At 44.3% G+C, this 21698-nt stretch overlaps 1 protein-coding gene across 1 annotated transcript in view; it reads left to right on the top strand.

Moving 5' to 3' along the window:
- Positions 1-3334: 3334 nt before the first annotated feature.
- Positions 3335-21698, top strand: part of ARHGAP36 (Rho GTPase activating protein 36) — a 33420-nt gene continuing 15056 nt past the window's right edge. The window contains exon 1 of the mRNA XM_045583518.1: positions 3335-3453. Coding sequence (XP_045439474.1) covers positions 3396-3453 — 58 coding nt within the window. The 5' untranslated portion in view covers positions 3335-3395. The remainder of the gene's footprint in view (positions 3454-21698) is intronic.

Genomic DNA, 21698 nt, shown 5'->3' with positions numbered 1-21698 from the left:
ACCAATTTGTCCTTTGTAAACACTGACTTTAAGGTGAGGGATTGCAGGTCCAGGCTAGCAGGCTCCTCGCTCCTCAGTTGGAGTTCTAAGGACCTCTGTATTCTTGGAGAGGAAGTGCCATAACTGATTGTGTTCCTGCACAAGAAAGGAGTCCTGCACCATACCCACAGACGAACTTATTAGCTTTTTCTTGGTCATGAAAGCCAGCCCTAGTGCCCTGTAACAGTAGCACACCTCTAGCTTAAAAAACCTAGTCATTTGTTCAGAAGAGGCAAGGTTATAATTTTTCTATAGTAAGTGTTTTTTAACTCCAGAAAATGTTTAGTAAAGAAAATTTGAAAAATACTGAAATATGCAAATAATAAAAGTTAAAAATTGCCCATAATTAAAATGCTCAAATACAATCACTATTAAGATTCTGGTGTGTTTCCTGTTAGCTTTTCTTTCTATGCATAGGCTTATGATTTATTTCCACTGTTTATATAATAGTATGCATGCATTTTGCATTTTGATTATTATTTTTTAATCCTTTCATCTTCACCTGAGGATGTGTTTTTTTTTTTTTATTGAGAGAGAGAGAGAGAGAGAGAGAGAGAGAGAGAGAGAGAGAGAGAGAGAGAGATTGGTTGCCTCCCATATGAGCTGAGATGGAGGATCAAACTCAAAACCTAGGTATGTGCCCTGTCCAGGAATCAAACCCGCAAACTTTCAATGTACAGGAGGACACTCCAACCAACTGAGCAACTTGGCCAGGGCTTATTTTTTTTTTTAATCATACATTTAAAAATGTGCAATAATTCATTGAGAGAATGGACATTATATACATAGCTCAATATCTTGCACAGAGAGGACATTGAACAAATATTTGTTGAATGAATGAATGAATTGATGAATTAATGCTTTCCCTTACTATGTGACATTTACTTAAGGGCAATATTTTCAAAGGAAACTTAACACTATGTAATTAAGTGGTAGAAGAGGTGAGCCAAAGAAAAGGGAGGAGGGGGAACTGCTAACTTGACTGCTAAATAATTTTTTTTGAGAATTCTGTACTCTATTTCCCCTTCTCTTCCCCCCCGCCCCAAAGAATATACTTTCTCTTTCCTGGAGCTCATTCATACTGTTAATATTCCCATTTTACAGTTGAGGAAAACCAAGCCTCAGAGAGGTTAAATAATCTTCCTAAAATTATATAGCTAGTACATAGCAGAATTGATCTTCCAATCCAGGTCTATGAGCATCCTTAACTTTGTTCCTTTGCTACATCACACTCCTTGCAGAAAAGGCCAATGAAAAAGGATAGCTGTAATGAATTTGACCCTAGGTAGAACTACTCTGGAATCAGAGAAACTTCAGTTACTGAGAGGCAACTGAGCAACCTGGCCAGGGCTTATTATTTTTTATTTAATTATACATATAAAATAATTGTGCAATAATTCATTGAGAGAAGAGCTCAATATCTTGCACAGAGAGGACAGATTGGATTGTAATGGGCAGATAGTCTTTATGCTTTCAGGAACCAAAACAACAACAGCAACAATAACACGTTCAGCTGGGGGTAGGGGACACTGAGGTTATTATGAAAAATGGTGATGAATAAGCTCATAGGAAGAGGTAAGATCAAGGCCGAGATTTAAATATCCAGAGCATGAAACTGGACATTTATAGATGTTAGCTTTGGCTGGCTTGGAAGACTAGATATTTGTACAGCAAAAATTGGTAAAAGAGAAGGCCTGGTGAATGTTTGTTGTCTTTGATTGCTTTTCGAAAACAGAGAAAATTGGAAATGATTTAGAAATTGATGCAATGGCAGAGACGTAGCATGTTTCCCAGATAGGAAGAAAAACGCTTCAAAGCCCTTTAAACTATGACTATAGCTCTACTTTGCTAAGAATTGCATGGCAAAATGCAGGCGATTTTTCCATTTTATGCACCCCTTTTGCCACATAAATGCAAATATCAGTGGTTAGCAAAGAAAATGTAATAACTGCTCTCCCTGAAGGACCTGTGATTGCAGCCTTCACTCTTCAGGCCTGGGAGAGAGATTTTCAGATTTCTACATCCTCACTACCACTTTGATAGACAGAATTCCATTTTCCCAGCGGAGCAAAACAAGGCACAGAGTCATGCCTGTACAACTGCCAATGGAGAATTGAAGGGAGAAATTAATTTGGGCCCCTGAACTTAAACAGAAAAAATAATTTTTGTTTACAAGCCCTTCTTGCCCAATATGTTCCAACTCTGGCAGCTGCTTCTACCCCAGGATTTGGGGGTATGCCTGATTTAACACCATCGAATGCCTTAAACACGGAACCCATTATGGTATGTGCTCCAATATGTACTTAAAATTTAAAAATACAAAGCCATGAAAACAAGTGTAATGAAATCCATCACAGTACCACTCCCCATTGAAATATCAAATCATTCCCCAAAATAAATGTTGGTGCCCCTCCTATGCCAGTGCCCTAAGCAAAAGAATAGATACTGATGTGTACCCCATATTTATACACAGGTTACACTGAGTTCTTTTATTTGGGAATCAATCTTCTCAAAACAAAAGTTTTCAGACAAGAAAGCGTCTCCTGCTTCCTGAGGGATCAACAGGACCGGACCAGGACGGTAAAATTACTCTCAGCTTTGGGGCCCCTGGGGGACAAAATTCTTTTCTCCTACTCAGATTCTTGGTTTTTCTAGAACGGAGCAGTTTTGTAAAATCACACTTGGAGCTACTAGGCTAGGGCTGAGGTGATGCCTCCCCCAGGACAGGGAATTCCCCAAGGCTAGGAGGTGCCTCCCCTTCCGGTTCAGGGCTCTCAAAGTAGACTCCGTTTCCAGCGTGGATTGGACCTCCTGAGGGCTGAGATGATGTCTCCGCTAAAGCATAGAGTTTCTTAGGTCTGGGATATAGCCTAGCCCTCAGATCTGAGGCTCCCTGGGACAGGTGCACCATCTCGCCCTCAAATTCCAGCTCTGGGGACAGGCCCGCTCTTAAGCGCCCTATTAAGGGTTTCTGGGGGCAGGGACCTCCCCTCCCTCTCATATTCGGGGCTCACCAGGACTGAGATGGCGTCTCCCCTCAGACTCTGGGACCTCTGGGGTAGGGGAAGGGTCCTGCCTTCAGTCAGAGCTTCCCCGGACAGGAGCTGTGTCGTGGCCTCGCTCCGCCTGGGGGAAGGGGCTGTGGGACCAGCGGCTTCCCCTCGGGCGGGGGTGGGGGTGGGTTCCCTGAGGCCCTGCCCCCTTCGTGACATGTCCGAGGTGTCCGGTGACCAAGACACTCTTAGCAGGGTGCAGGGTGCGGCTCAGGGCGTGGTCAGCGGGGGCTACTTAGGGCGGCCGGTGCGGGGGAAGGCGCGGAAGCTAGTTTCCAGGCTGCCAGGCACTCAGCGAGGGTCATGGCGTGGATTCTGGACTGCCTGTTTGCTTCGGCCTTTGAGCCCCGCCCCCGCCGTGGTGAGTTGGGACCACCGAGTCGGGAGGGCTGGAGTGCTTTGGCCCGGGGCGGCTTGGGGCTGCAGCCCCAGCTGGGAGCCCCGGGGATTGGCTGGCCGCCCCCTTGCCTCCCTTCCCCCTGGCTTTTAGCTGATTGTTTCTGGCTCAAGGAACTGCCCCGTCGAGGCCGGGCATAAATCACCAGCTTTGCCTGGAATACCTAGCAATCGCGCTAATGGCTCAGCACAGGGGGCGAGCATGGGGGCGGAGCCTTTGGCTCAGCCTTCCTCTAGGACTGAGGGAGAGAGCTTTGAGGCCAGACCTGCAGGAGCGCCTTCCGCAACCCAAGGGCCCAAAAGGCCCAAGGATGAATGTCCCTGGCAGGGCACACAGGACCTAGGGGAACGTAAGATGAGGGGGAGGGCTTTTGCCTTGAAGCCTGTCCCCCTTGTCCCATTCTCGACTACAGAATATCAACATGGGCCACTTAAAGTCGTGGAATTCAATGCCTTCAAGAGATGGTGACATTGAAGTCCAGGGATTGGAAAGGCCCGCTGAAGGTCATACAAGGAGTTGTCAGCAAATCAGGTCTACTGAAGTTCTGCCAGCTGCCCACTGTTCCAAAATGCCCGATGATGCAGGCATAGGGTCTTTAGTCTGGTCCTCCCTTGAGTATTTGAGAATAATTCTTGGTTTCCCTATCCCTGAAGAATTGAGTATATAGATGTGTAAAGATCACAGCACTAGTACAATATGTGGGTGGCATTTCACCCGTTTCCTGGCACTGCTGCTATAAAGTATATTTTGGAAACCGATTATTTTTTCCTCCTTGCAGTTTCAAAAGACTGATATTTTCTTTTTGAGATTTCTCAGGACCCCCACACACACTGTCCTTCACTCCCCCTTCTAGGCCCCACCCCCTCCAGGCTGCCACCTGCCCCCACTGCCACCTGTTTTTTCATAGTCTCCACCTCCAAAATCTATATTGGTGATAGTGCGTCATTGGTCACCAGCCATAAACCAAACCTGGGGTTGTCTCCTCTTTCCTCTGCTCCATCACAGGCAGGGAGGGCAGGCAGGGGGAGGAGGGACTTCAGCAACTTAATCCAGCCCTAGTACCCTACTGAGAACCATCCCAGGAGCCTGACCTACTACTAAAGGACTGCAGCATGCTTAGCAAGTACAGTTGCTGACAAGCCCCAAGGTCTCTGAGAAGGAAAAAGACCCACATATGCACAGTTTAAGTTTTGTTCTGTATACTTTTTAAAAATGTGATCCTGGTGAGTGGGAAAAAAGGGGAAGGGGCTATAGGATACCTTTTAAGACATAATGGCTCAAACATGCAACCCTCAAAAAGGGACTAGGGGGAACCAATTAACCCCTGCCTGGCCTAGTAGGCTGCCAAGTAACTCTAATGAGATCAAGGACATGAAGGATTATTTATGAACAAACCCACCAGGAGAGGTACAGTATCACACTAGGAAGTCTTTCCCCATCCAAAGACAGCTGTGTCTATTAGAATTAGAAGACTTTTCCTTAAACGGAACCCAAATCCATGTCCTTGTCCTGGAGCTGGCCTTCATGATCTTCCCAAGGGAACAGTGCCAGCCCTCCCCATTTCCCCAGGATCCTCCTTCTCCCCTGTTCTTATCCAGGCCAAATCCCCCCAGTTTCTTATTCTGTTTGTCATGTGACATGGTTGCAAGGCTCCTATCCATATCTAACTGCTCTTCTTTGAACTTGCTCCAAGTTGGGACTACTCAGTGACCTGGCCAAAAGAGGAGTTCCAGTTGTGCCTCTGTAAATATAGTCCTGGATAGCTGACTTTCCCTCTTTTGGAAGCCCACGTCACACTCATGTTACACAGAAACAGAGCCATTAATACACACATATATATACATTCCCACACCCACACATGCCTATATACAAAGTCACAAATGAGCACATGTACACACACACTTGACATGTATCACATACTTTTAGCACACAACACAATATACCCATTTAGCTCATGCATACACCACACACAAATCCCATGTACATGCCACAGAGTTCACACAGTTAGTTTAATTATATTGGAAGTATTTTCAACTGAAGCTACTCCTTTCTTTTATTTTTTTAATTCTTATTTTTAAAATATATATTTTATTGATTTTTTACAGAGAGGAAGAGAGGGATAGAGAGTTAGAAATATAGATGAGAGAGAATCATCAATCAGCTGCCTCTTGCACATCCCCTACTGGGGATGTGCCTGCAACCAAGGTACATGCCCTTGACCAGAATTGAACCCGGGACCTTTCAGTCCACAGGCTGATGCTCTATCCACTAAGCCAAACCGGTTTTGGCCTTTCTTTTATTTTTAAAGTAAACCCAAGTTCTCTTCAGTTGTCATTCTGTATTTAGTTGGTGTTTGGACCAATCACAAGACCTTATATTTCTATTTCATTTCCACTCTGATGGGACCTATCCTCCCCCACATACGCCAGTGGCACACCACTGCCTACACCAGCTCTTTTACTCATACAATAGCACCTAATATATGATTCTGGGCCTTAGCCTCATTCCTTTCCATGTATGATCTCACTTAAGTCACACAATATCATTTTGAAATAATTAGTATTTTGGCACAGTTTTTTTGACCACATAAGAAGACATTCATTGTACTCCCCCTAATAAATACTGTGCAACATGAAATAATAACTTTGTGAGCAATTATTGATATTCTTTAGGGCTATAATTGCCATTGGTGCCTCTCTTCGAATGCCTTCCAGAAATCTTCAGAAGTCAGAGGTAGGGAGAAGTAGCTGGCTACTAACTGAGAAGAGTGGAGGAGGTATTCTAAATGTTCTATTACTGACATCCCCTTCCTTGGAGATGGTTCATACATCAGAGAAATCTTTTGGGGTGACAATGGGCAATGGATGAATATATGAAAACATTTGGTAGAGGCATCATTGAACCCTGGGAAGAATGGAGGCCCCAAATGTTCTTATTTCTTAGGGAAAGGGACAACATGATTGACCCACTTGAAAATTCTCTCCCCAGTTCTCTCTTGGCATCGGATTTGGCCTCAGACAATTGGACTTCTGTAAAGCAGCCAACACTCTAAAGCTGAAGAGACCCTTGAGCCCACTTTATATACAAATTTATCTTTTCTTGGAGATGGGATCTAATCGATCTGCTGAGGCCAGGTTTGGTTGAGCTGCAACAGGATTATTTTCCAGAGCTGAAGTGAGTTTGCCAATGAGACACTCCACTCACTTGTTATGGTATCAGATAAGCACCCCCATTCACCAGTGGCAGGACTTTCTAAATTTCCTTTGTAAATCACTTGTTTGCACCTCAACTAAATATTTTGCTATAGTGGGGGGTGGGGAGAGGAGTGACACTGTAGAGTTAAAGTTTATAGGTTATCCCACACTTTACCCACTATGCAGATAAAATACAGAATCTGATGAAAACTGGCAAAAAATACTACTCTTTCAAATGTATTATTAAGAGCTGATATTCATCACACTAAATATCAAATGATGGAAAGCATATTGGGCATTGACAGAGCAGAACACCAAGTCCTGGAAGGTGTTTATGGCAACATCATCCTTATTTCACACTTATCTACTAAGACAACCTCAACGTCCAACAATAATGGAATAGATAAATAAACTATATGACATATCTACAGCTATAATATTATGTTTATGAGAGTTATGTAGCAATGTGGAAGACAATATGATTATAACTGTCAAAAAGCTTTTCTGAAACGAAGAAATTTCAGCAACAAGGTAAATAGAGTAAGAGATTCTGTTACGTTGGTGGAACAATAGTAATTTTTTTTTCTCTGTTTCTTTAATGCTCTATCAGGTTTGTTGTTAAATCACCCTAATAATTATACAAGCTTTTGAAACATCTAATTGAAGGCCTATTGCAGTCCATGCAATAATCTAGAATCCCACTGTGTACAACCTAATAAACAGGATTTTTTTCTTCAGATTGTAAATTAAATGCATTGGCTAGATTAGGTCAGCCATGTGTGATCTTCCCAATTATCCCTAAAGTGTTCCCTAGCACTAGGAAGGACGTAGAAGATGGGTTTGAATCCCAGGCCTTAATTTATAGTGTTGCTGTGAGCAAGTTATTCAATCTCTTTTCAAACGAATAGTGCTGACATTTCCAGACTACAAACATTATTATTATTAGTGATAACATTATATTAAGTGCATTCAATGGCTTTGGTATCAAAAGATGCATCTTATTCCTTCTCCAAGTATTTACTATGAATCAGTCACTTTACATAAAAACCTCATTTACCTTGCCTTTTGTAACAACTCTCTGGCGTTATCTTTATTTTATAGACAAAGCTGAGAGATTTAGTAACTTGCTCACTGCCACACAGTGACTGAGCAAGGATTACAACTTCTTCGCTCTGATTTCAAAGCTTGAATGAGAATAAAACAGATAACATTTCCAAAGCTCCTAGCATTATGCTGATATGCAGTAAAAATTTAGTAGGTGGTCAATTGGATGTTGATGGTGGTCCCTTGCCCAGAATCCAATTTTGATTTTTAGAGCTATTTTATTACTTATAGATTCCTTTCTATGAAAAGGTGCACATTTAAGCTGGAAGATACAATGCAGATACCACACATGTCCTCATCACTGGGGCTCTGAGTCACTAAGAAGTGATTTCTATTTCCTTCTGGCAGTATCATTTGTTCTTACATGTATCAGCAGAGTAGGTAGATGGCTTGTTTAATGAGCCTTGGCAGCTACTGTCACATTTCAGATACACCTCTTGAAATCCATACAGCTTCCTCAAGATGGGAACCCAACACCCAGCAACCAGTAGGTCCCTGTGCTCAGGGAAGCTTCTTAAGTAGTGGGGGCCTATCCTTAACCCCTACTCCAACTATTACTGACCCTTAATTGATACTCCTCCTACTTCCCTCCTCAAAGTGGAGGCTACAGGGCTTCCTCAGAAGCAGACATGGATAGGAGCTGGAGAAGTTTTTTTTTTTTTTTTTTTTTTTTTTTTTTTTTTTTAATTCCTACATCCTCAGAAGGACTGGAGAATAGATTAACTTGCGTGGTTGAGTCAATGGTCAGTGAGGGGTAGTATGCAAGATGAAAAAGAGGGGTGAAGGAGAAAGAGGAGTTGAAAGCATCTTCCATACACTTGAAACACCTGAAGCCCACCTTCTCAAAGCTTTTTCTGCCTCAAAGCTCTAGTCTGCAAAAAATTTCCCTTATTTATTTATTTATTTATTTATTTATTTATTTATTGTCTAAAGTTTTACATATGTCTCTCTTCTCCCCCAGCCCCCATTCCCACATAGGCCAGCCCCCACTTTCCCAGTGTCTGTGTCCATTGGTTATGCTAATATGCATGCATACAAGTCCTTTGGTTGCTCTCTAACCCACCCTCTCCCTGCCATTTGTCTCTGGATCTATTCTTATTCATCAAATTATGTTGATCATTATATCCCACATATGAGTGAAATCATGTGATATTTATCTTTCTCCAACTGACTTATTTTGCTTAGCATAATACTTGATGGAACTGGAGAGCATTATTCTGTAACATTTTTATCCCTCCTTAGAATTATATCCACCCCTACGCTCAACTTCTTAAACTCCACCCCCACTCCCTTCTTAAATGCAGCTTTAGCTTTAGCTTGTAGTGACATGTTTTTCTCTCCAGAGGGAGGCAACAGCATCAGGGAAGAAAGGGCACAGATTAGGGTCTTCTCTCACTTTACCATTTTTATAAAGGGTACGATTTATTTTCCTCTAACTGAAAACAGATGAATAACAACTAATTGGAGCTGTATGTAAGGTGCTGCAAAGTATATCTCAAAGAAACATAATCTTTTCCCTCATTGTCCCATCTACTCACCAAACTTGGTGACTGCTAGAAAAAGGGAGAAAGGAACTCACTACAGACTGATTCATTTGCCTCTCAGCATAACCATTATAGCTTATCTCAGTTCAGGTTCTTATAAGGGAATTCCTTGTATCACATGATCTAACACATCTAGGGGAAATAATAAACAACATAAATTGATGAACAGAAACAAACCCGGAGACAGAGAAGCAGCGATTAGACTGTCAAATCTCAGAGGGAAGGTAAGGGAGGGTGTGGGCAAAAGGGAGAGATCAACCAAAAGACTTGTGTGCATGCAAATAAGCCTAACCAGTGGTCATAGACAACAGGGGGGGGGGTACATATGTGGGGCGGGTTTGGGATGGAAATGGGGCGTTGAGGACAATTATGTGATACCATAATCAATAAAAAAAATGAACAAAAGAAAAAGGGTTGCCTTGAAAGCACTTCTTAATTCCTAGAGTAGAGGTGAGGAGGAAAAAAAACAAACAAAAAAAAAAACGAGTTGTGGGGCAGTTCAGCCAGGAAATATTCATGCAGTCACTCTCTTGAACACAATGGTACATATTGAGGAGGTAGGGTTGGGGCTGGGTTTGCAGCGAGGGTTGGGAATTGGGGTGGAGGCAAGTCTAGAAGGTAGTTTGAAACTTTCCTGTCTGGAGTATTACACCTGAAACCTGGCTCTCATTAACACTGCCAGGAGAAACTGCACAGTGAGAATTGGACTTAGGGTCTAATTCTTCCGGGGCTGCAAAAGGCTGATCAAAACATCATCCTAAAAAAAGAGGGGCTATTTCAAGAGTGTCAGACAAACCAGTAATGAGGAAAACCAGCAACTCAATCTGTTGGCTTTAACCCCTGAACACCTTGGTTGAGAAAATCTAGGCTATATGAGAAGGGGTGGGGGAGGGAGAGTAAAGTGAGGGAGGGAGTTAGCTAACCTTTGCATGAGCATTTGCTATACATATTAACCATTAGGCTTCTGCTTTCCATATTTTACCTCCTTCAGTTGTTTGAGCATTTCTAAGGCAGATGTTAGCATCTCCAATTTATAGATGAGAAAACTGAGGTTCAGAGAGATGATGTAACCTTCCCAAGATCACCTAGCAAATAAGTAATGGAGCTGGGATAAAAACTCAAAGCTGTCTCACTCTACAACTCCTCTGCTCCCATGCAAAAGATGAAGGTCCTGACTTTTAAAGGGTTTTACTCTTTCAGGGAAACCAAGATCTCCTTTAATAAAATTCACACGTTGGTGCCTTGTTCCTATAGGTCCTTGTTTTTAGGGTGAAAATTTTTGTTTACATTTGGCAGTAATGTGGGTTTTTTAAGCATTTTTTTCCTCTTTAAAATTCCTCATATAATATTCATGTTATGGGCTTTAAAGAGAGATGCGTATAGTGGAGATTTTAAACTCCAAAGAAAAGTGTGTGTGTGTGTGTGTGTGTGTGTGTGTGTGTGTGTGTGTGTAAGTGTTGACAGGGGTCCTGGTAGCTTTTTCCTATCCCACCATTTATATGGGTTTTGAGGGAGGGGTAAGGATAACCTTTCATTATACTAATCTGGTTCAGAACTGCATCTTTGGAGCCACTGCCCTTGAGCTTTTGGCTTCTTCAAAGTTGAAGTTTGTTCCCCATTTTACAGGTAGGAGCACTGAGCTTGAGTAAACCAGAATCAGCAGAAATCCAGGTGGGACTTCTGGGTGGGACTAAACAACAGGATTTAGATAGGTGGTCCAGTGATGTGGGGGTGAGGAGTGGGAGGCAGAGAGAGAAACTTCAACATGAGAGAGGAGGTCTCACAGAGACTGTGAGGGAGTGGAAGTGAAGCTGGTATAGAGGAGAGTGAGAAGGTGTCAGGCTGGCTCCATACCAGCAGGGAAGCCACGTTCCTGAGACCAAATCCTTGGAGACACCAGAATTTGCATGAATTTTTTGCAGGAATTTACCAAGGGGCTTCAGCTAGTCTGTGCCCTGGGGTGGCTTTGGACTGGCTTCTCTAGCCTTTTTCTTTTCTTTTTCAAATGGAGCCTTGCTGGCTACATAGTAGTTTAGAAAGTGTTTTTCCTTCCCACCCAGAATGAGATGCTGACCTGGGCCCAGCTAGGGGGAAAGCTTTATGGATGTTCCAGCTGCTTCTACTCCGCACACCAGGCTCATTTGTGCCAGTTGAAAGGGCACGGTAATAACAGTAGCAATTTAAATCGTGCTTCTCACTTCCCCCATGAAAAGTGGTGCGGTGACTCACCACTGTTGAATTGTCTCTCTTGATGCACCTCCTGACCCCTTCATTGGAGTCTAGGCTTGTTTCCTGAGAGCTGAGCTGGAAATCAGAGTTTCCAGCGGCCCTATAGCTGTGACTGAGTCTGAACCCCCAAATAAATGTGGTCCCCAAAATGCTATGCTTTGTTTTAATTTGGATTTCTCAGATGAGGCTGCTTAGAAGGCATTAGAGCAGCATGATCCCCATTACACAAGCCCAGTGCTCCCCTCAATCATGAATAATAAACAATGGGGCCCGTTCAGGATTTTTTCCTTTTTCTTTTTTAATTAATGTATTTATTTTTCAGGATTCTTTTCTTAAGAGGTCTCTGCTGGTTTTTCCTGTGTGACATTTGAATTGGAGATGACTGATCTGCTTTAAATTTACCAATTTCTAGTGGTAATACTATAAAGAAAGGTCTGGGGGAGCTGTGAAATCATTCCCTTACTCAATCCTAACCCTGTCACCCCCATTACCCTCCATACCCAGTTCTCTTGATCCTGTGTCTCGAAAATGCTCATTCTCTGCTTTCTTTCAGCACCAGCCTAAGAAGAGCTCCCAGAACTGGAGCTGGTGAGGTGCTTATAAGCCTAGGGTAATTACAGATTCTGAGGTGTCAATAAAGCAAGTGATTAGGTGGCTAAGGTATCATCTATCTGAGAGACAAAGAAAGAAATTATGCTGAGCACTCCTGACGCTGTCAGTAAACTTAAAATAAATATTTGTTGGGAAGTGATATTGTTTCATAGGGACTTCAATGCCTAGAAGGAATCAGGGGACTCTTGGTGAGGCTGCCTGGTACAAAAGAAAGTTTTAGAGAGCATGTCAGACCTGGGTTCAAATACTAGCTTCCTCCTACTGGCTGTGTGATCTTGAGGAAGTTTCTTAACTACTCTGAGTTAGATATATGATGTGTAAAATCTATCTACCTCATAGGGTCATTGTGAGGTCTCAAGGTGATAATGTATAAAGAGCACTTACCACAGTGCCTGGTACACAGTAAGTGCTTAATCAATGGTAACATTATTACTAGGATCACTATTACTTTTCTCACTGTATAACAGGCATTCTCTACAGGACCTCAGAGTTTAAAAGGAGAGACAAATAATTGCAGTTATGTAAGATCATGTTATGAGAAATATGAAGAGTCTAACTATGTTGGCTCAAAGGAGAGAGTCCTCAATTGGGAGGGAGAGGTATAGTAAAGTAGAGAAAGTTTTGTGAGTCTTGAATTAGGTCAGGAGGCTCAAGGGTTGGGGGAAGGGATGTCAGGCAACTGGATCTGCCCACACCAAACCAAGGAGGTGTGAAATAGCCAGGCCCAAGAGACAATAGTAGAGCACAACCTGAGATTTCCTGGGGTGAGGGAAGTGACAAAGAATCTTTCCAGCTTACTCCCACCACCCCCTGTCCCAAGCCCTAGGCTTCCTACCTGGCCACCACGTGCAGCACCCTCCGCTTCTTTCTTCCAAGCAGCGAGGTAAGCACACACCTTGCCCCAGCGGGCAGCGCTCAGCGATGGGGTGGGCGGGGTATGGGGGCAGGCTCAGATCCCGGAGATCCAGCAGGCGGATCCAGCCTTCAGGCGACCCTGCCCTGGTCTCGGGACCCTACTTCCTTCTGCCAATCCGGATGCAACGCCCCCAACCCAAATTAAAAACAAGCAAAAAACACACAAAAAATCCACCAGGCACATGGTCACCTGGGTTCTTTAGATGACCCCAGTGCTTTCACACACCACTTGCACACTCACAAGGCAACTCTCCCCCAAAAGACACACACACACAGTTTCCAGCTACACACAGTTTCCAGCTACACACAGTGCAGCATATACGCTGCCCACATGCATCCCCACCATACACACGAACACATCACACCCAAAGATACATATATACTGCAACCTCAAATACATAAACCTTTGAACACACACACCTTAAGCAGGCTAACATATAAAAGCACCTTACTCATGAACACACACACACACACACACACACACACACACACACCACACCAAACACCACCCATAAATCTACATTGACACAACACATCTCAGGGCAAGTACACACACCACAGTACGACCACCACCCCTTGCAGAAACATACCTTACATACACCCACATCCAGCCCACACCCACAGAATCACACTGTAATCAGACAGAAACACAACCTGCAAGCATGCACACACAAACACCACACTAGCACATGCTCCATGTCCAAACGTAAACCAAATACACTCCAAATCAAGTGCTCGGATTAAAACATGCACCGCACAAATTCACTCCAAATCAAGTGCTCGGATTAAAACATGCACCGCACAAATACACTCCAAATCAAGTGCTCGGATTAAAACATGCACCGCACAAATAAACTCCAAATCAAGTGCTCGGATTAAAACATGCACCACACACACACCCCACACCCAGCCACACACCGAATGAACATACAGAAGTACCGCACTTGGCGCGCGCACAAACACGCTAACATGCATACATACATACACCACAGCCCGCCCCCTCCTTCCCTCCTGGCGGAAGAGGAGGGGGCGAGGACGGGAGGAGGGGAAGGAAGGTAGGGGGATGGGCAAACCAGGAGGTGCTGGCAGAGATGCTCTTTTCCCTTTGACCTGGGGTTTGCCTGTTCCCCATTCCCAAGCCAGTGGGGTGAGTTGGGTCCAAGCAGGGTTCAGTCGGAACCCAGGAAAACTGGGAAGTACTGGGAGTCAGCCGGTGGGCGACTGGCGCGAAAGCTCGGCAGAGACCCTGATTCCGCGTACAGTAGACCCCGCCAGAGGCTCCTCCTCCCTGCACCCTCCCCAGACTCTTTACTGCTGTGACCTCTGCTCCCACCCTCGGGGGTGGGGAGGTGGGGGTTGCTTCTCTCCCCCACCCCACCTCAGAGATTGGGCATTTGTTATGGGTGGAGGACTGGTTTCAACAAGGAGTTTAGATATGCAGACAAGCTTCTTTTTTTCCGAAAACTGTTCTAATCCAGCTTGAAGATTCTTCATGGAGAGCTCATTATCTTGCAAAGCAGTTAATTTTCAACATAAAAGGCAATGGCTGTGAAAAATCACTGACGCCGTGCTGGACACGTAGTAGGGAGTTATAAACGTTCCTCCCTCCAGTTTATGTCATCAAATCTGTCAGGTTTTTCTGCAGCCCAGAACTAGCGCCCCCCCCCCCCCCCCCCCCCCCCCCCCCGACAGCTTTTGAATAGCGGGTGAGCTTTTTTTGCCTTAACACACAAGCCCTCAGAACTTGTTAGGGAGCCACCGGCCATAGGGGGCGGTAAAGTCACCAAAGGTGTTTTGCACTTTTGGGGGTGTGGCGCCCTCAGGGAAACTCTGAGGTACCCGCCCACTGCAGCGGACTACAGAGTCAATCCAGAATTCTCCGCAGCCAGATGACCATCTGGTTCCTTTTCTTTTCTAGCCTCTTTTCTGTTGAGATGCACAGCCGGTGAAGGAGAGGTGGAGAAAGAGAATCCCGACCGCTTCCTCTCATTGATGTGCAAAACGGCTTCGGAGCCATTTCTAGGTTCGAATCCCATCTATGCCACCTCCAGGCTGACTATCTTAGCAAGTCCCTGGCTTAGGTCGTGAAGTGGTTGTGAACTTTAAAGGAAGAAGCTTGTAAAGTGCATCTCAGTTAAGATCCCAAAGATTTTTATAACCCTTTCCTCTCCATCACCTGCACCAAAGATGATTGCATCTTGGGGAAGGAGGCATCAGAGGCTAAGATGGAGATGCCCCTCAGCCCAGAAAGGCAGCAGATGGATAGGGGTTCGTTTAGAATTCAATATCCTTCTGTATTTAAGGGAAGTGCCCGCACCAGTGATTTTTAGCGATGGCATTCACTAGCCACAGTAAATAGCAGATTACAATCTAGTCCTCAGGACTGCAGTGAGGACATTCTTCCCATCACCTCCATCCCTCTCAGGGACTTTCTAACTCACTCCCCCTGAATCCTTCTCTCCCTTTACAAGTTTCCCATGTTATTTTTTAAACATTTGTAGTGAATACACATTGGGTGTCAGGGATATCTCCTCTTACTTATGTCTCCCTAATGGCTAACACAGTGCCCGACACAGCACAGGGTGTGTGCATGAGGCAAAGCAATGCCCTGGGTGAAATCCCTTGGAAACACAGAGACCTGAGGGCACAGAAGAGTTATTATTATACAGAATCTATACAGAGGTCTCCCTTAGGTACTATGAAAATGGAGGGTAGTGGTTTTTGGATAGGGAACTATTCCATTGCTTCTCAAAGCTCCCAAACTCTAAGCCTGCCTGGAAGGGCGTTGTCTCACTGCAGCTGAGGCTTCTGCAGTCAATTAAGAAGAAAGCCGCTTTCCTGGAGGGCAGAGACCCTGGCCAGCTAGAGGGTGAGTCACTGTCTCATAGCTGGGCAGCAGAGGTTGCACTAAAGTGGCAATGAATCAGTCCAAGATGGCATGGGGAGATTACCTGCGTGATGATGAGGCAGAAGCCTGAGCCCTTGAGACTGAGACTGTGATCCAGTGTCTATATAAATCTGCATAGAGTCAGTTCCTAACACTCCTTCCCACTTCCACCCCTACCAAGTCTAGAAAGAGCTCTGACAGCCTTCTCAGCAGAGGAAGTAGAGTGGAAAGAGCCCTTCCTGGGGGGGATGTTTGGAAGACCTGGGTTCCAAAGCTGATTCTGCTACTTGCTTTGTGACCTTGGCAGGTTCTTTTCCTTCCTGTATACAGCAATAAAGGGAAGTTAAAGGAGAAAGGGGCTCTGTGCCAGGACTTGTGCTAACTATTTTACCATGCTTTCAACAATAAAAATTTTTTTAAAAATAAATACTTTACCAATGCCATTCCACACACTCTTCCTCACACTGCTGTGGGATGAGCATGTATCTCCCTATTTCGCAGCTGAGAAAACAGGTTGAGTGATATTCAATCATCCACCTTTTCTCTAATATATCATGCAGTCTTGTTGCATTTATGTTACCAAGGCAATCACTGTAACCCAAGCCAACAACCTGTCAGTCTTCTGCCTATTGGCTCCCTGTGCATTCAGGTTTACATCATGTCTCCCAACTGCCCCCAAAGCCAACTCATGTTGCTTTTTCAGCAAGGTAGCTGGCTACCTGGTTGGGTTTCTGTTTTCATTTTCCATGATGCCCACCCAACCCCAACTCAAATCTTTCCCTGGTATATCAGTCTAAAATCCCACATTAGAAAACAAGCATCACCAGAAAGATGCAACCCGATATTAATGCCTTATCATAAGGCTGAGAGAACTGGCTGCAAAATGCTGCAGTGAGGAAGGGGAGCAGAGCTTCCAGGGCCAGAAGGAGGAGTTTCAGAAAAACCCAATGGGAGAGGGGAAGAGAATGAATGCCAGAGACAAATTGGACTGGCTTCAAACTGCCACTGTCTCCCTTTTCCCCCTTTCCATCATTTGGTGCTCTAAAGTAATGTGAAGAGGCAGCATCAGCCCATTTTCAGTAGGAGGAGAGGGAGAGACCCTCTCCTTCAATGGAAGGGAAACCCATTCTTACCATTTAAATTACATTCCTGTGCTGGGTAAGACTTATCTAATTACTGTGGATGGGGATAGAAAAAAGGAGGAAGGAAAGCAAGCATTTTCCAGGTAGTGATGGTGTTAGGTATTTAAAGAGTGCCACCAATGCTGCTGCCAGAGCCAGAAGTTCTTTCCCTTTTCTAGGAAATAAGAGAGACTTGTCATTGAGCTCTGGATCTTACTTCCAATCTAGGTCCCTTTAAAAGTTCATGTCTTTTTGGGCTGCCTCAATACCTATGTATGCCTGGAGTCAGCAGCTCAGTATGTCTCTTACTTTTTCTCTTCCTCTCCTTCTCTCTCTCTCTCTCTCTCTCTCTCTCTCTCTCTCTCTCTCTCTCTCTTTCTCTCTCTCTCTCTTTTCATAGGCTCTAGTTCCCTCTCCTTCCTTCTGCCAGGCTCATGCATAGTCTCTGACATTCTTACCTATCTTTTCCATTCCTTCTGTGTCAATAGCACTATCCCCTTTTCCACCATTTACTTCACTTAGGAGGGGAGGAAATTCAATTGGGAAGGGGTATAGTTGTGTATTTGAAAATTTTCCCACTTGAGATCTTGCATTTTTTAACCCAGTATTGCCTTTGTTGTGTCAGATGAGAATATTTAGTGCTTATGAATAATATTTTTTTGTTTGGCTAAATAGTATCGATAATTTATATGATTATTGGGCTGCAGATTAGAAGGCATTTTTGGAATATGTATTAGAAAGTAAGATGGTTGGGCCAGGTGTGGGTAGTTTTCTGACCTCTCCAGATGCCAATAAGATAGGAAAAGAACTATGAAGACTATAGGTTTGTGTGTGTGTTATGTGTGTTGGGAGGGGGGAGTATGGAGGGAAGAGATTACTGAGACCATTCTCATTCAGATGTATAGAGCACTTTGTGATTAGTTTCTGTTTGTTCTTGCTGATCATTGAACTTTGAACAAGATGATACTTTTCTCTCTGAGTTTGGAAGAGCTGAGTACTTGGATAATATCAAGGAGCAAGAGTAGGACAAGGAGTAAAGGGGTTGTTCCTTGTGTGCAAAGGGCCAACAAGGGATGTTCCCGGCTCTCAAATGCCATACAAGTCAGGGAACAAGGGAAGAAATGAAGGGTAGCAAAAAGTGTGTTCAGCTGGGATCCAGGAATGACTGGCCTTCCTTTTGGCTCTACCACTAATTAGATCTGTGTCCTTTTGTAAGTTTCTTAGCCATCTGCACCTCCAGATCTGCCTTTCCTTTACCTGCAATGTAAAACTGAATATCATGGCCAGGGGAGAGGAAAGTCAGAACATTAAGAGGAAGAGATTCTTGGGCTGAATTTTGAAGGAAATATCAGCTATGGATAAAGAAGAGAAGCTTGTGAGGGTACAATGACAAACAGTGGGTGTATTCAAGGGAATTTAGCAAACAGGTATGCGTAAGGCGATGAGCTGGCTGCCACGTGGAAAATTGCAGTGAATCAGCCCCCGCCCCTCCAAGGAAAGCTCTACAGAGAATCGGGGAAATCTGAGCAGCAGATAAGCACTAGCAGCGCTAGCAGCACCAGCAGCTAGTCACAGAACAGACTGTGGCCGCATCGCAGGACTGACTAGCAGGTAATGCCACCACTATTCCCTGGCAGGATTAAGAGAGTCACCAAGAGATAGTATAGGGACAGGGCTTTAGGTTCCTGAGTACACAGCCTATTGAGGGGCTAGAGTGGGAGGTGGGGGCACTCCAACTGGACTTGAGGAAGGATGTGGGGGAGAGAGGAAGCTTGAAAGTGCTGAACAAGTTGCCCATGTTTTTAGACAGGCAAATGCTTTAATTTTTAGAATTCTCCCCAGGGATAGGCTCGAAGAGTGGTCTTTGGTAGCCATGAAGCTTTACTTACTTTCAGGTTCTATGCTTGCTCAAGCCACTTAGAGGCAGGGTATGCATGGCTGAACCTGGCCAGGGCCAGCTTGGCCACCCAAAGGCAGTCAGGGGCCCAGGACTACCCTCCCAGACTGAGGGCTCGAAGTCATCTGCCAGTGGGTTTCTGCCCCTCTCTTCCCAATGCCACCAGTCAGGGAGCCCACCCCTGCAGGGCTGTGGGGTTGGGCTGAGGCTCTAATAAAGAGGGAGAGGGAGACTTGCTTAAGAATCTCCCCCCTCTGGAGCCCTGAAGTCTGTGGAGCAGAGGTAGTGCTCTCTTTCCAGCTGTGGACAGAGTCAGCATGGCTCTGTGTCCTAGAGTGGGTTAAATCCTGTAGAAGAATCTAGGACTCTGCAGATGTGAGGGCTGTGTTTCTACCTTGTTCTTAGAAAAGCAGGATAATAATAAATTACCCTGGTTTTGTTCAGAGCTTGGGTATGGTCTCAGACTAGCCCAAGGCCTCTCAGCTGCTTAGTAACTAGGCAGGCTTCCAGCCTGACTCCTGGTCTAGGGCTTTTTTTCACTGCATGATAGCCAAGACAGTGGTCTAATTTTTAAGAGGGATTGGTAGGTAGACAGACAGGTTTTCATGTTTTTTAAATATGGCTATTATAATGTAGTTTTAAAATACTGTTCCTATCATGAAAACTATTGGGAAACCATTTCTGGGAGCCCCAATTCCCTCTGACAATCACTCAGATAGGATTTTGAAAAAACAAACAAAAAACCATGCAGAAAATTGAATGCTTTTTGGGGAAGATACAATTTGTCAGAGAAGAGAGAAGCAGGTCAGGGTGTGGAAACAAAGATGGAGGAGGAGTAACAGCACAGATTCTGAGAACAACTTTATTCTGAAGGTTTCCTTGACAGGCATCTGTCCAGGTGGTTTATGGAAGTGTTCCCATTGGTCTTTTCTCTCTCATTCCCACTTTGTAGAAACCCAAGCTGTGGTCTTGGGGCAGGGAAGGTGGGGGGAGAGGGCGGAGGTGGGGCAGGAGAGGTGGGGGAAGAGGACTATGGTGGGGCAGGGGAAGTGGGGAAGAGGGTGGTGATGGTGGTGATGGTGGTGAAAATGCTTGATAATCCTCCCTTTAATCCAGAGTCTCATTTATCTTTTTCTCTCTGTTATAGTGATTACATAAGAGAGATCGACTCTCTCTCTCTCTCTCTCTCTCTCTCTCTCTCTCTCTCTCTCTCTCTCTCTCTCTCTATCTCCCTCTCTCCTCTTTCTCTCTCTCTCTGTAAAATGCATATGTGAGGAGCATGAGATGCATGTGTGCACAGATATCTATCAGAGGGAACATGTGTGTCTGAAAGGGATTGTGTCTTAAAGAGGGAGGCTTACAGGACCAAAGGAGTTGAGAGGATGGGGAAAATGAATGAGAGTTTACTGAGTTTATACTGAAAACCTTCAACTGAGTAAGGGTCTGCTCAGAACTGGTGGACCCGAGGAAATTGTCAATTTTTAATATTGCTTAAAGGAACAAAGGAGAGAAAATGTATTTAAATTAGTTTAGGGAATGATGAAGTTATGCCCATGAGCCATTCTCGACAGTCTTTCAGACTATTGATATTTATGAGACCTTCAAGTAGGTTGTAAAATCCCAAGGGTAGGAACTGGGATTTTACACTCCAGATGGCTCCCCCTTTCCCTCACCATGCTTGCATGGATGGCTTGCACACTGTGCTGAGGAAGCCGAAGGTAGGGACTAAATCTCTTTTGTGAGTCTGCTAACTTTTTTCTAAATCCCACGGTCTATACTAATTCTCCCACCCCCACAGTTAGGCGACTTGCATATCTGATTATGAAACAGTTCAAGTCATCCTGCTAATAGGCTATACGTACCCATTCTTGCATTCGAAAGATGCTGCAAGGGCATTTTTCAATAGAGGCACTATCTGCCTCATTCCAGATAATAGCACTTTTCCTCAGTCTTCCTCTCAAATTTGACTCTCAGGTATTTTGGAGAGCAATTCCTCATCTTGCTACACTTTGCAGGTTTCTTTAATTCCACTCTATTTTTTATTTAGTCTTTAACACAGCCATACCTAATGATTCTTATTTTGTAAGGTAGTGGAAGTGAGACTCAGAAAAGTGAGATAATTAATTTCTTTTTTTAAAAAATATATTTTATTGATTTTGTACAGAGAGGAAGGGAGAGAGATAGAAAGCTAGAAACATCGATGAGAGAGAGTCATCAACCAGCCGCCTCCTGCACACCCCCCACTGGGGATATGCCCGCAACCAAGGTACATGCCCTTGACCGGAATCGAACCCGGGTCCCTTCAGTCCCCAAGCCGACGCTCTATCCATTGAGCCAAACCAGTCTCGGCTAATTTCTTTAAGTAACATGGTTGGTGAGTGTGAACTTACATGTAGTGAAGCTGGGATTTGAACCCAAGTTCTAGTTCATACCTCAAGATTTTTAATAGGATGTCATGCTGTCAGCTTCGAGTGAGAGATGTTGTGGGAGGAATAAATAGAACTTTTGGTGCCTTTCTCCTCTATCTATTCCTCTCCTATAGCTTTCATAATAGTCTTTTTCAAAACCATATACCTGTATCTTTATACTTATGTGCCAGTATATATACCTCTCTAACATCATCATCATCACCTATCTAATTTATCTGCTTTATAATTTTATCTAATTTATTAATCATCTGCCTTTATTCTTATTTCCCAAGAATAG

The sequence above is a fragment of the Pipistrellus kuhlii genome, unplaced genomic scaffold (assembly GCF_014108245.1).
Source record: "Pipistrellus kuhlii isolate mPipKuh1 unplaced genomic scaffold, mPipKuh1.p scaffold_m20_p_19, whole genome shotgun sequence".
Lineage (NCBI taxonomy): Eukaryota > Metazoa > Chordata > Mammalia > Chiroptera > Vespertilionidae > Pipistrellus > Pipistrellus kuhlii.
This window is presented reverse-complemented; position numbering and strand designations above follow the sequence as displayed.